This window comes from Oncorhynchus nerka, linkage group LG25 (genome assembly GCF_034236695.1).
Source record: "Oncorhynchus nerka isolate Pitt River linkage group LG25, Oner_Uvic_2.0, whole genome shotgun sequence".
NCBI lineage: Eukaryota > Metazoa > Chordata > Actinopteri > Salmoniformes > Salmonidae > Oncorhynchus > Oncorhynchus nerka.
Genome location: NC_088420.1, coordinates 51637947 through 51653622, shown reverse-complemented (window position 1 = coordinate 51653622; position 15676 = coordinate 51637947). Strand labels below are relative to the sequence as shown.

Genomic DNA, 15676 nt, shown 5'->3' with positions numbered 1-15676 from the left:
GACCAGGCAGTACAGCTCGGCTCAACTTGGCTTAACTCTGCTCAATCATGTGAAAAGGCTAGTTGATTGACACTCCAGAATGACTTACCTGTTCTGCCTGTGGCCACTACCTCAGTTGTCTGCTCTCCGACCTTTGACCTCACAGTCACCTGATAGGGCCGTCCAGGGGTCAGGCCGCTGAAGACCACTTCAGTGGCGTTGGGGGGAAGCTTCCTATCCTGGTTGGCTGAGCCTAGGGTTGCCAGGGAGACCAGGTATGCATCCACGCCGCCCCTAGCATTGACCCAGGAGGCCCTCAGGGTGTCCAGACTGCCGTGGTTCTCCAAGAAGAGCTCTGTTACCGCCACAGGAACTGTGAGAAGGAGAAAATATCAGTATTGATTTAAACATGTGGGGAGAAGGATTTAGATCAAGGAAAACAACACAATAATTAAAGATAAGAAAGGATCATCATGTCACGCCCTGACCATAGAGAGCCTTTTATTCTCTATGTTGGTTTGGTCGGGGTGTGACTAGGGTGGGTACTCTAGTTTTTGTATTTCTATGTTGGCCTGGTATGGTTCCCAATCATCTATCGTTGTCTCTGATTGGGGATCATATTTAGGCAGCCTTTTCCCACTGGATTTTTGTGGGATCTTGTTTGTGCGTAGTGGCCTGTGAGCACTCCATGACTTCACGTTTTGTTTAGCTCTTTATTGTTTTTGTGAGTTTCATTTCAACTAAACATGTGGAACTCTACGTACGCCGCGCCTTGGTCCATTTATTCCAACGATCGTGACACATCAGTGTCCTTGAGACAGAGAGGAAACAAATGAGGTAAAAGAGGAGACTCCATTCCTGAACAAACCAGAAATGGACCCTAAAAAATAAAACATCGGGCTGAAGGGAGTTGTAGTTTCATTAAAAAAAAATATCCAACCTAGTTCAGCACAGAAATTAGGTAATTAACTCCAATGACCATCATTCATTGTGCCTATTCTTTCCGGCTCGGACAGAGATGGATACACTTTTATGCTTGCTACTATAGATTAGATACACACCGACCGCATAGAATGCATGAGAGAGGAATGTACACACAATGATGAGAGAGCGGGATAGAGACCGTTAGTGAAAGTATGCCTTATCTATAACCTTTTTAAGAACTAATCAAATTATTTTGTCAGACAGCACTGCAGCATACGTAGTCAGGCTAGCCTATAGCTAAATAGGGTGACTAAAGACAGCACAGTATGGGGAGCACAGAGATAACATTGTCTGGCTGGCTTGCTGCTACTGTCTGAGCAGAGATGAGATGATCAATTTAATCAAATAAAAACTAAGCAATACACAGAACTGAAATATTTTATTATTTCATAGTAATTTCCTATTTTTCTATTGATATCTAGGCGGGTTGGGAGGGGAAGGGAGCGCTCTGGGAGGCCTTGATGGGCCAGCCAGCTGCAGAAAGATGAAGGGAAGGGTGGGATCGAGAAGCCTAAAATATCCTGGAAACAACGACAGAGAGAAAGCATGGTCGTGATGGTGGTAGGGTGCAGTGTTGGATAGTAAAACAAAGCTCTACAAACTAAGTTAGATAAATATGTGAGAAACATTTCATCATATCTTGCACCTGTATTGAAGCCACCGAGACATTGAAGCCCTAGATCGCTCTGTTGGCAAACAATGGGACTAAGTGATTTGATGGCAGACGACTTGAAAAATAAGAGATAATGCAAAGATAACCTTCAACAAACTACTTTTTTATCGGACACATTGAATAGGGCTAGGGTTAAAGACTTGAACTTGAGTTTTGCTTGTCAGTCTTACTATTTTAACATGTAAACTTAGATTCATCACTGCTACACCAATGAGGACTGTCACCACCCAAACAGAGTTACCATGTCATGGTTCGTAGGTGTTTTACTTGCCATACCTGTGACTGCTTGTTTGGAGATGGCGTTCTGGAGGCCTTCAGCCTCAGTCACCACGGTGACAGTGTACAGGGTCCCAGGCAACAGGTCGTCAAGGGTGTGGGAGGTGACACTACTCTTAAGGGTGATGTTCCTGACTAGGGCGCCCTGCTGCTCCCTCAGTAGCACCCTGAAACCCTCTCTCCTGCCTGGACCGGGCTGCCAGGAAACACCCAGGCTGCTGGAGGAGGGTGAGAGCTGGAGGCCGCTGACAGCTGAGGGAGCTGGGTAACCAAGACAGAGTAGTCAGTGTCAGTAAGTAATTATGTCTAACAAGACAAGGTAGATCAGGGATTTCTATGCTATCTACAGTATCATAAATAGATGGTGTGCAGCACAGTAGTTGTGGAAGACCAGGCAAATCATGTGTGATCAGAGGACCAGTCAAACCATACTAGAGCAGCAAGATGACCCCTCACCTGTGGCTGCAGTGGCCAGCACTGGCAGGGCTGTTTTATTCCCAGCCGTTGCCACCAGGCTGAGGGCATAGAGGGTTCCAGGGGTGAGGGCGGTGAAGCGAGACTGAGTGGCGGCAGTTCCCATGACGCGGGTACTGCGGCTCGTCCCTGTTTTGGTGTCCTGTAGTGTGACCTCATACCAGTCGACCTGCCCACGAGATCGAGGCCAGGATATGTGCAGGCCATGGGAGCCACCCTGACCCTGAATAGGACTCTTATACTGGGTTGCTTGGATCTGGTCTGGTAGTACGTCCAACCTGGATGGACCCACTGGGTCTGAGAGAGAGAGAGAGAGAGTGAAATAAAAGAGAGGACAGAGAGAAAAGAGGAAGGAGAGCGAGAAAGATGGAGATAATGTGTTGGCAATTTTGCTATAGAAAACAAAGATATCCCATAAACCAGTAACCAAGGGGAAGCACCTTGGCAATATTATCTACACCTCAATTAAACATCTATATTACATAACTAGGAGAAAAGTGCATTAAGAGTCTCTGCATCCTGCCTTTGTACTTCAGCTGAAGGCCAGTGGTGACTGCCTGCGATGGAGGGGAGAGATAATATTGTTTTGGTTCTTTAAAGAATGTCGTGTTGGATTCACTGGGAAACCTGCATGCGTCTTAGAGTGAGAGCGAGACGTTACAGGAAACAACAAAAACAAAGAGAGAGAGAGGAGCAGGACGGGGCGAGAGGCCAGTGCCTCCCGTAGCTCAACGCTGAACTTTGACCCTTTCTTCATAATGGCTTCCTCTCTTCATAGCAACCCCAGGAATCACATTGGCCAATCAGCAGAACCCTAAGGACATTGTCCGTCCAATCCTAAAACCAAACTGGCAAGACCACTACTGTATTACACAATAACTACATTGTATCTGTGATTTCTACCGTATTCAAAACATATTGGATAATGTCAAGTCCACGTGATTTGGCAATTCCTGAACTGTTCTTGAGGATTACATCCTTCGTAAGCTACTGTCAAAAATGGAAACGTTGTGGTCCACTCACAAGGACCAAAGAAAAAACTTGGGCACACTTTCAACGCAAAAATGTGAAGTGTACTCTCAGTGTAATCTATCTGTGCCATGAAAAGAAAACATGGAGGCCTCCTGTATCCGTTAGTACAAAGAAACAATGCTTGACGGGATGTGGCTCTGGGGAGAGGGAGACATGTCTGGAAACAAACACGATGCTCTGCGTTGTTACTGACCTCTGCCTCAACAACTTTAGATGATTGGAGCTGTGTTCCAGAATTTACAGGGTTCTAATCTAGAGCTTTGAGACCACTGACCAGAGTGGTTCTTGACAGGACATTCTAAGGTTGTGGCCTTGACAATGTGCAAAGGATTGTACTAAGGTACGGTGGGATAAAGTGTACCTACTGGACTTCAGGAGGTGTCGGCACAAAAGTGATCTATTCTCTATGTTCTTCAAAGTGGTGCACAGAATCTATTCACAATCAGTGCCATGCTGTGCACAAAAAAAGAATCAATACTGTAACCATAAATCGAATAATGAAAAAGGATATGATATCCTGAATAAACATATACTATTTCAAGCCCTTTCCCTATAGGTCAAATATTACTGCAAAAGTGTAAAATGATACATATGCAAAATTCCAAATGTTTTAACAAGATTAAGTATCAACTTTTGTGCTTTTATCCTTTGTGGAATAAAACGCCAACAGAGAGAGAGAGAGCCTTCATGAGCCCTCAGAGATTCAAAGATATATTCAATAAATGATAGAACTCTTTCTGTCATAATGTGACATCATACGTGTTAGATCTATTCAATGATAACACGTTTTTGCCATCAGAGGAGTCATTCACCTAATCTTCTGAAGGGGTTATGATATTTTTTACGAAAAATAATCAATCGAATGTCATGGTTCAAAATATAAATATAATAAACAGAAAAACATATATTGTCTGATACTGGAAAATATTTTTACATCAGATATCGGTAGCACGTTTGATATGAATTAAAGTCAATATAACAGTCTAATATACTTTTGGAATATAATATTATTGATTAGGTTAAAAATAGATTAGAATAGAAACGAATTTAGGTTTGAAACGCTTACCTGTACGCACTGATACGTTGCCCCTCTCTCCATCATTCTTCGATTTAACTTCGAATTGGTGTAATGTTCCTGGTTCCAAATCCCTTATATCGCAGATATACACATTAGTGTACTCCCCATGTTGATAACAATCCGTTATGTCGGACCGACTAGTCTCATAAAACACGGTGAAGTTACACGCTTCTCCTGTTGTTATCAATTCCAGTGCAATAGAATCCGTATTGGCGCTGGTTTTTGTCAGGTTAAATGAACACTTTACTGCCTCAGTGGTCTCGACCTGAAAGGAACAAAAAGAGGCAACGGGTATGCTACAGGTGGAAACGAATGAACCATTTTAAATGTACTTTAACCATGACTCACCTTGACACAACTCCACCGTAAACAAAGTATCAAAATAACAGTCGAACATCTAAACATTGCGGACGCTGATTTAGATATGTTAGGTCAATAAATAATAGAAGAAATATAAAATATATTTCAACATTGGTTGTCATAATCGGTCCATAAAATAACAATGTATAATTATATTCAGAATTTCACAATGGCATGTTGGAGGCGTTACAGTAGTGGTACGCGCCTAACAAAGCGTGGCATCTCTTTCGACGACGCAGTCTCTTCCCATGCTACCACCTCGTCCCTTTCAATCTCTAGGCTGACTCTAGGTTGACTTGCCTAGTTAAATAAAGGTTAAATAAATCTCTAGGCTAAATACTTTTCCTCCACCATTCCTCAATGCTCAGGTTGCACCATCACTGGCGTCAGGTAGACAGAGTGCTCAGGAAATGTATTCCATATCAAAGCATCCACTTCAGCCCTCTGTCTATAAACTGTCTATAAATTCATACAAGTTCTAATCAAATAGCCTACTGTATTTCTCACAGCCCTAACTTTCACTTGTCTGGACAACAGCACCTTGAGCAGTCTCCCCTCCTCTTGCCCCACCACACCCTTATTTCCTTCCTGCTGGCCTTGGACTTTCTCTTTCTGAAGACCTTAATGGCCCACCTAAACTAACACCCATAGGATACAGCAGGCTAAAAGTTGGCATGGCACGGTTGTATTTCATAGCCTACTTTTGTGTTTGTTGAATGTTCTCTCTTTAAATACTTTTTGAATGTGTCTATATTCTATATTACTGTTATCCATTACCATAGCCCTTCTTTCAGGTTTGTGCAAAGCTTCACAGCCTTTTAATGTCCTCCGTCCAAATCTGTATGCAAATATGATCTTGAACATTCTTTATGGAATTTCACAAATGCTAAATCAATTTAAATGTTCATTTCAAGTGACTGTCATCATCACTCACCTGCGGGGTGGTGGTCAACTCTGTGGTCGTAGTCGGTACTGTAGTAGTTGTTGTTGGAGCTGTAGCTGTTGTGGGGGGGGATGTGGTAGTTGTGGTAGTAGTGGGTGTGGTTGTGGTAGAAGTGAGTGTGGTAGTTGTGGTTGTAGTAGTTGTGGGTGTGGCTGTGGTAGTTGGGGGTGTGGTTGTGGTGAGTGGGGGTGTGGTTGTGGTAGTTGGGGTTGTGGTAGTTGTGAGTGGAGCTATGGTTGTAGTGGGTGTGGTTGTGGTAGAAGTGGGTGTGGTTTTGGTAGTTGTGGTTGTAGTAGTTGTGGGTGTGGTAGTTGGGGGTGTGGTTGTGGTAGTAGTGGGTGTGGTTGTTGTTGTGGTAGAAGTAGGTGTGGTAGTTGTGGTTGTGGTAGTTGTGAGTGGAGCTATGGTTGTAGTGGGAGTGGTTGTGGTAGTAGGTGTGGTTGTGGTAGAAGTGGTAGTTGTGGGTGTGGTTTTGGTAGTTGTGGGTATGGTTTTGATTTTGGTAGTTGGGGGTGTGGTTGTAGTAGTTGTGAGTGGAGCTATGGTTGTGGTGGGTGTGGTTGTGGTGGTAGTAGTAGGTGTGGTTGTAGTAGAAGTGGGTGTGGTTTTGGTAGTTGTGGGTGTGGCTGTGGTAGTTGGGTGTGTGGTTGTGGTAGGTGCGGTTGTGGTGAGTGGGGTGTGGTTGTGGTAGTTGTGAGTGGAGCTATGGTTGTTGTGGTTGTGGTAGAAGTGGGTGTGGTTTTGGTAGTTGTGGGTGTGGTTGTAGTAGTTGTGGGTGTGGTTGTGGTAGTTGGGGGTGTGGTTGTGGTAGTAGTGGGTGTGGTTGTTGTTGTGGTAGAAGTGGGTGTGGTGGTTGTGGGTGTGGTTTTGGTAGTTGGGAGTGTGGTTGTGGTAGTTGTGAGTAGAGCTATGGTTGTAGTGGGAGTGGTTGTGGTAGTAGGTGTGGTTGTGGTAGAAGTGGTAGTTGTGGGTGTGGTTTTGGTAGTTGGGGGTGTGGCTGTGGTAGTTGGGTGTGTGGTTGTGGTAGGTGCGGTTGTGGTGAGTGGGGGTGTGGTTGTGGTAGTTGTGAGTGGAGCTATGGTTGTTGTGGTTGTGGTAGAAGTGGGTGTGGTTTGGTAGTTGTGGGTGTGGTTGTAGTAGTTGTGGTTGTGGTAGTTGGGGTGTGGTTGTGGTAGTAGTGGGTGTGGTTGTTGTTGTGGTAGAAGTGGGTGTGGTGGGTGTGGTTTTGGTAGTTGGGAGTGTGGTTGTGGTAGTTGTGAGTGGAGCTATGGTTGTAGTGGGAGTGGTTGTGGTAGTAGGTGTGGTTGTGGTAGAAGTGGTAGTTGTGGGTGTGGTTTTGGTAGTTGGGGGTGTGGTTGTAGTAGTTGTGAGTGGAGCTATGGTTGTGGTGGGTGTGGTTGTGGTGGTAGTAGTAGGTGTGGTTGTAGTAGAAGTGGGTGTGGTTTTGGTAGTTGTGGGTGTGGTTTTGGTAGTTGTGAGTGGAGCTATGGTTGAGGTGGGAGTGGTTGTGGTAGAAGTGGATGTGGTAGTTGTGGTTTTGGTAGTTGTGGGTGTGGTTGTAGTAGTTGTGGGTGTGGTAGTTAGGGGTGTGGTTGTAGTAGTTGTGGGTGTGGTAGTTGGGAGTGTGGTTGTAGTAGTTGTGGGTGTGGTAGTTGTGGGTGTGGTGGCAGTAGTTGTGTGTGTGGTTGCAGTAGTTGTGGTTACGGTAGTTGTGGTTTTGGTAGTTGTGGGTGTGGTTGTAGTAGTTTTGGGTGTGGTAGTTGTGGGTGTGGTTGTAGTAGTTGTGGGTGTGGTAGTTGTGGGTGTGGTTGGTGTGGTTGCTGGAGTTGTGGGTGTTGTTGCGGTAGTTGTGGGTGTGGTTGCAGTAGTTGTGGATGTGGTTGCAGTAGTTGTGGTTACGGTAGTTGTGGCCAAAATCTTGGTAGTTGTGGGCAGGTTTGTTGTAATTGTGGGAGGCATTGTAGTGGTCATGGGTGGGGCATTTGTAGATGTGATTGGAGGGGTTGTGGGTGAAGTTGAAGAGATTATGGGCGAAGTTGAAGATGTTGTTGGTGGAGCTGAGGAGGTTGTGGGCAGAGTTGAAGTTATTGTGGGTGGGGCTGTGGAGGTTGTGGGTGGGGCTATTTTCTTTGTGGTTTTAGCTGTAATCTTTATTGTTGAAGATGTTATGGGCGAAGTTGAAGATGTTGTTGGTGGAGCTGAGGAGGTTGTGGGCAGAGTGGAAGTTATTGTGGGTGAGGCTATGGCGGTTGTGGGTGAGGCTACTTTTATAATGGGATTTGATGTAGTCATAGTGGTTTGGCCGACAGCAGAAGTAGTAGGAGTAGGAGGGGCAGCTGTTGTTGTTGTTGTAGTCTGCATTGTTGTAGTCTGCATTGTTGTGGTTTTGGTTGTAGATGGAACCACAGTCTTTCTGGGGGGTACTTTCCTAGTTGTGGACAATGTTGTGGTATCGGTAGGTGTGGTGGTAGCAGAAGAATTAGAGATGGAATCAGGGGTATGGGTAGTTAAAGCAACAGAAGTTGGGACTTTAGCATCAGAGGTAACGACTACGGATGCAGAAGTGGATGGTGAATCAGTCATAGCACTTGAGTTGGGAACTGAGGAAATTGTAGAGGAAACCACAGTAGTGGTAGAAGCAGTTGACACCAGCTCATCTACATTAGGGGGTGTGGAACTGGAAGTTGCTTGGTTTACTGATGGAATCTTGGCTCCGTTCCTCGAGTTGAGGAGGGCATTTTCGGTGGCAGTGTTCACCGTTTCGTCCATGGCAGAGTCAGTTGTGGACAAAGCAGGACTGGACCAGATAAAATCATGGCTGTCGTTGAGAGCTGTCCCAGATGCCGTGATGACCGTTGAGACGGACCTGGGAATGAAACCCATCGTCTGAGTCTTGACGAGGTCATAAGTGTGCGTTGCCACCATAGACTCATAGGTCACCACATTGTTGGGCGTTGTGATGGGAACTATTAACGTAGAGATCTGACGGGTGGTCCTCCTATGGGTGTTCATAGCGTTTGATGAAGAGTGAGTGTTTATGGCTGTTACAGGGGCCGTTCGGATGGCGTGGACAGTGCTGGTGTATGCCACCGGTTTGTGCGTGGATGAATACATTCTGGTGGTTGAGATGGTGGTGGACCCTAGAAGAAAGAGGGGTTATTGTGACTAGAGGTAGACACAGATGGTTGTAATAATATCAGAAAATAGCATTGAAATAAATTCAAGATACTGTATGCATTGCATATGTAATAACTCTCACCCAGCCCAGATGTTCTTGAAAGGGAAATTAAATAATTTCCCCCTCAGTTCCTGACACCTCTGTGCTTTGATGTGGGTGTTGCTTCCTGAGTGAAATGCTAAATGCTCTTTAAATAACGTGGTAATAGATGGTTTATTATCATGTTATTCATCTTTTAACGTAACAAAGGTACTTGAAATAAATAGATGGGTAGGAGAGAGTGTGATAAGTTGAGTTACCCTTGTTTCTATGAAACCATACACAAAATTAATAATTTGACCAATATTTCGGATCGGGTCATCATTTCATGGAATCTGTGAAGGTAGAAACCACATGGAAAAAGTGGTAATTTAGTCGGAGCAAATGTAAGTGTTTTCTTCCCAGGCGTTTATCGCTGGGATATGAGGTAACAACAGGGCCTGGCTTATTTTAAAAGTGTAAAACAAAAGTACAAAGTGTTTGTTAGGTTAAGACTGTTAAATTATGCTTAAATTATTAAAATACAAAAAAGTGATTGTGATTGTGTTGACTTGTGTTTGGGAAATAAAGATAGACATCATTTTAAAAAGGTAGTGGTAAATCAATTGACTGGCTTTCTTGATGTCTATAGTATTCTCTCTGGTATGCAATCTGGTTTCTGCTCAGGTTATAGATGTGTCAATGCAACCTTAAAGGTCCTCAATGATGTCACCATTGCCCTTGAGTCTAAGCAATGTTGTGCTGCTATTTTTATTGACTTGGCCAAAGCATTTGATATGGTAGACCATTACATTCTTGTGGGCCGGCTAAGCAGTACCCTGTTTTATGCTGCTACCATGTTGTGCTGCTGCCATGTTGTGTTGCTACCATGTTGTTGTCATGTTGTATTGCAACCATGTTGTGCTGTCATGTGTTGCTGCCATGCTATGTTGTTGTTTTAGGTCTCTCTTTATGTAGTGTTGTGTTGTCTCTCTTGTCATGATGTGTGTTATGTCCTATATTTATTTATTTTTGAATCCCCGTCCCCGCAGGAGGCCTTTTGCCTTTTGGTAGGCCGTCATTGTAAATAAGAATTTGTACTTAAAATGACTTGCCTATTTAGATAAAGGTTAAATCAAATAAAAATGTTTCATTCAGTACAGACACTTGTAGGTGGCTTAACTTACCCTGTCCCGTGGCTCAACTTACCCTGTCCCGTGGCTCAACTTACCCTGTCCCGTGGCTCAACTTACCCTGTCCCGTGGCTTAACTTACCCTGTCCCATGGCTTAACTTACCCTGTCCCGGCTTAACTTACCCTGTCCCGTGGCTTAACTTACCCTGTCCCGTGGCTTAATTTACCCTGTCCCGTGGCTTAACTTACCCTGTCCCGTGGCTTAACTTACCCTGTCCCGTGGCTCAACTTACCCTGTCCCGTGGCTTAACTTACCCTGTCCCATGGCTTAACCCCTGTCCCGGCTTAACTTACCCTGTCCCGGCTTAACTTACCCTGTCCCGTGGCTTAATTTACCCTGTTGGCTTAAACCCTGTCCCGTGGCTACCCTGTCCCGTGGCTTAATTTACCCTGTCCCGTGGCTTAACTTACCCTGTCCCGTGGCTCAAACCCTGTCCCGTGGCTTAACCTACCCTGTCCCGTGGCTCAACTTACCCTGTCCCGTGGCTTAACTTACCCTGTCCTGGCTTAACTTACCCTGCCCCGTGGCTTAACTTACCCTGTCCCGTGGCTCACCCCTGTCCCGTGGCTCAACTTACCCTGTCCCGTGGCTTAACTTACCCTTAACCTTACCCTGTCCCGTGGCTTAACTTACCCTGTCCGTGGCTTACCCTGTCCCGTGGCTCAACTTACCCTGTCCCGTGGCTTAACTTACCCTGTCCCGTGGCTTAACTTACCCTGTCCCGTGGCTCAACTTACCCTGTCCCGTGGCTCAACTTACCCTGTCCCGTGGCTTAACTTACCCTGTCCGTGGCTTAATTTACCCTGTCCGTGGCTACCCTGTCCCGTGGCTAACTTACCCTGTCCGTGGCTTCAACTTACCCTGTCCGTGGGCTTAACTTACCCTGTCCCGTGGCTCAACTTACCCTGTCCCGTGGCTCAACTTACCCTGTCCGTGGCTCAACTTACCCTGTCCCTGGCTCAACCCTGTGGCTTAACTTACCCTGTCCCGTGGCTCAACTTACCCTGTCCCGTGGCTTAAACCCTGTCCCGTGGCAACTTACCCTGTCCCGTGGCTCAACTTACCCTGTCCCGGCTTAGCTTAACTTACCCTGTCCCGTGGCTTACCCTGTCCCGTGGCTTAACTGGCTACCCTGTCCCGTGGCTTAACTTACCCTGTCCCTGGCTTAACTTACCCCCGTGGCTTAACTTACCCTGTCCCGTGGCTCTTAACTTACCCTGTCCCGTGGGCTCAACTTACCCTGTTGGCTCAACTTACCCTGTCCCGTGGCTCAACTTACCCTGTCCCGTGGCTTAACTTACCCTGTCCCGTGGCTTAACTTACCCTGTCCCGTGGCTTCAACTTACCCTGTCCCGTGGCTTAAACCCTGTCCCGTGGCTAACTTACCCTGTCCCGTGGCTCAACTTACCCTGTCCCTGGTACCCTGTCCCGTGGCTTAACTTACCCTGTCCCGTGGCTCAACTTACCCTGTCCCGTGGCTTAACCTACCCTGTCCCGTGGCTCAACTTACCCTGTCCCGTGGCTTAACTTACCCTGTCCCGTGGCTTAACTTACCCTGTCCCGTGGCTTAACTTACCCTGTCCCGTGGCTACCCTGTCCCGTGGCTTAACTTACCCTGTCCGTGGCTCAACTTACCCTGTCCCGTGGCTCAACTTACCCTGTCCCGTGGCTCAACTTACCCTGTCCCGTGGCTTAACTTACCCTGTCCGTGGCTTAACCCTGTCCCGTGGCTTAACTTACCCTGTCCCTGTGGCTCATTTATTTACCCTGTCCCGTGGCTCAACTTACCCTGTCCCGTGGCTTAACTTACCCTGTCCCGTGGCTTAACTTACCCTGCTGGCTCAACTTACCCTGTCCCTGGTACCCTGTCCCGTGGCTCAACTTACCCTGTCCCGTGGCTCAACTTACCCTGTCCCGTGGCTCAACTTACCCTGTCCCGTGTCTTGGCTTAACTTACCCTGTCCCGTGGCTTAACTTACCCTGTCCCGTGGCTCAACTTACCCTGTCCCGTGGCTCAACTTACCCTGTCCCGTGGCTTCAATTTACCCTGTCCCGTGGCTTAATTTACCCTGTCCCGTGGCTCAATTTACCCTGTCCCGTGGCTCAACTTACCCTGTCCCGTGGCTTAACTTACCCTGTCCCGTGGCTCAACTTACCCTGTCCGTGGTAACACCCTGTCCCGTGGCTCAACTTACCCTGTCCCGTGGCTTAACTTACCCTGTCCCGTGGCTCAACTTACCCTGTCCCCTGTCCCGTGGCTCAACTTACCCTGTCCCGTGGCTTAACTTACCCTGTCCGTTCCCGTGGGCTTAACTTTACCCTGTCCCGTGGCTAACAATTGGCTACCCTGTCCGTGGCTCAACTTACCCTGTCCCGTGGCTTAATTTACCCTGTCCCGTGGCTCAATTTACCCTGTCCCGTGGCTCAACTTACCCTGTCCCGTGGCTTAACTTACCCTGTCCCGTGGCTCAACTTACCCTGTCCCGTGGCTCAACTTACCCTGTCCCGTGGCTTAACTTACCCTGTCCCGTGGCTTAACTTACCCTGTCCCGTGGCTCAACTTACCCTGTCCCGTGGCATAACTTACCCTGTCCCGTGGCTTAACTTACCCTGTCCCGTGCCGTGGCTTAACTTACCCTGTCCCGTGGCTCAACTTACCCTGTCCCGTGGCTTAACCTACCCTGTCCCGTGGCTTAACTTACCTGATACCGACCCTAAAATATCACTGACCTGTTTGTTAAATGTAACATGCACCTCGTATCATTGCCTGGTTTTGGAGCTCAGTACTGCGCTATAGCTCTGAGATTACCTCTACCCCAATACCAGTGATCCCAACATTTTGAAATAAAGAAAAAACCCTGGAATGGTTGAAAAACAGCCAAACAGCCAAGCCCTACTTGGAACTAATAAATAAGTGTTTAAAAAAAGTACCCAGGCTAAGTTGTGCCAAGAGACCACTTTTTTTTGGACAAGCTATGTTTTCAAAACTGTAATATTTACATAAATTCTGATTTATTTCCAGGCATACACAACATCCTGAAATATATGTAGATATATTTGTGAGAGAGAATATTACACCCCACTCTCCCCTATTGGTTTCATGCATGGTTGTAATAACAGGTGGCCTGAATAAACATTGTGTAAATAAACATTAAACAATACCAGTTACATTGTGGCATGTATTTTTCATCAAATGTGACATTGAGAGACACTCATATTTCCCCGAATGGCCATATTGTCACAGGAAGAACATTGACGTTCTTCCTGACTGAGGGGGCTGATAGAACTGGACAACCATGTGCAGGGGAAGTCAGTATCAAGAGTGTCATCCTCTGCCTTTCCTCATGCACTCACACCAGACCAATGTCAGACGAGTCCAAAATTGACATGGTGTGGAGTAATTTGGAGTAATTTAGCTACAGATTTGGTCTGTGTGATTATTCTCTTTTCCCTGGTTTAAAACGACCATTCGGTTACATTACTGTAAAGAAAAACTAGGTCATTTAAGTTATAATGGGTTTGTTGGGCCCATAGAGATAGGATACTATTCTGTGGTCGGGCCTTATCATTTTACATGATTATGTTTTCATATCAAACATTAAATAGCCATAAAGTTCAAGGCTACTATTACTGATAATGTATGTAAGGTAGTTGAATACACAAAAATAAATGAGACTATGAGGCAATAAACATTTCAAATAGCCGAAATAAATACATAAATAATTCGCTGAATGCAAACGAAGGGATAGCCCAAAGCCATATACACAAATATATTTAAACAGTGTAGGCCTATATGACTGGTACACCTAATTTAATCAGTGGAACGTAAGCTAAACACAGAGGGCCTAGCCCGGTAATTCCTCAATAGACCACTCACCTTTACGCGAGCATAAATGTGTCATCACCTGTCCTCCTCCAGAGTCGACTTCTTCGTGCTTTGTCCAGTTGGAATACCTCGGATCTCCTCTAATCACAACGCGTGTACCTTGTTTCTTCAGGTACATGGGCTCCTCCGCTAAGCCGAAAGTCCCCTGTTTGTCGTAACATTTCCAGGCATGTGCGCTGTCACAGTTGATGATTGAGGCCAGGCGAGCGTGCAGAGGTATCGCACTGCTCGTGTTGGCCCAGAGACACTTCGACGACTGCGTGTGATGCAACTTCATATCGTTCGTCCATTCCCATTGTTGATAGGGACTGGCGACATTGCATTTTCCAAGGATAACGGTCGATTTGTGGGTAGACAGGCACAGTTTCTTTGGGGTGTGCACAATAAGGAAACTGTCTAAATGGAAGATGCAAATTGAAGGTGAATTAATGGTGTGGAGACTAACAATCATTGAAAGACGAGGTCTAATGTTCCAAAAACGAATTAAGAGCCACATTATTATTATTATTTTGAAAGCTGGTTAGTAATGTCGTTTTTTTAAATGCATAAATCCAAACATTTCTCAGATAGCTACGGCCTAGAAAAGGCTAAATGTTTACGCTCGGAATGTTCTTTAGGTGTTGCTAAATAAATCAGGTGAAAGTAATTTGTGATTGACAATTTATTATTCATTAATTATCCACATCTCAAACCTACAGGGTGAATTTAAATTGTATTTATTTTATTAGGCTACCTGTAAAATAGTATACGATGGTCAATATAAAATGAAATACGTATTTTCTTTGCCAAAAAATGAACTATTTATTGTTACAGTGAGATAGACTACTTTGATCATAATATTTGAAATAACCTCAAACATTCTTTCACTGCCTGGCTTCCCTGTATAGATAAGGATTAACTAAAGTTTCCGTTGTTAAATATCTTCAGGCCTACGCACAATAAAGTTGTTATTACTCTAATAATAAGCAAGTAAATTAACCGACATCTTCACACTTTAAAAGTTAGTCTACTTACTTGACGAAGTACATCGAAAAAGTATAAATATAAGGAAAAACAAAGTATCCATTTTAGTCTACAACTCGTAATGGTTTGACTCGTCCGGTAGATTCAGATGAGCTGAGGCGTCAAAAGGGAAGTGTCCTTCTGGGGAGGAAAAAGTCAGTGACTTGTGTTTCCTTCTATTCAATTGTTTCATAGTAAAGTAACCGTCAGCACTGGACATTGACAGGGAAATGCTGTTTTATCGGAAATTCCAAAGAACATCACAGATGTTCAAGTGTTCAGATAGAAGGCAAACAAACGCAATGAGGGGACACCGGTTTATCAAATCAATTCACATTTTATTGGCTGCATAGAGATACAGGGCTTTCAGAAAGTATTTACACGCTTGGACTTTTTCCATATTCTGTTGTGTTACAAAGTAGGATTCAAATTTATTTAAGTCGCACTTTTTGTCAACAATCTACACAAAATACTGTACATTGTCAAAGGGGAGGAAAAATTCAAATGTTTGTAATTTTAAAAAATTAACACTAATATATCTTGATGAGATAAGTATTCAAACCAGAGTCAATATACAGTGGGGAGAACAAGTATTTGA

General features: G+C 45.2%; 1 protein-coding gene across 1 annotated transcript in view; it reads right to left on the bottom strand.

Annotated features, from left to right (window-relative positions):
- LOC115109653 (receptor-type tyrosine-protein phosphatase beta-like) overlaps positions 1–15236 on the bottom strand; it is a 67818-nt gene extending 52582 nt beyond the window's left edge. Inside the window, 7 exon segments of the mRNA XM_065009864.1 lie at positions 89–352; positions 1913–2173; positions 2369–2683; positions 4485–4761; positions 5791–8939; positions 14068–14472; positions 15091–15236. Coding sequence (XP_064865936.1) covers positions 89–352; positions 1913–2173; positions 2369–2683; positions 4485–4761; positions 5791–8939; positions 14068–14472; positions 15091–15142 — 4723 coding nt within the window. The 5' untranslated portion in view covers positions 15143–15236.
- Between the last annotated feature and the right edge of the window lie 440 nt (positions 15237–15676).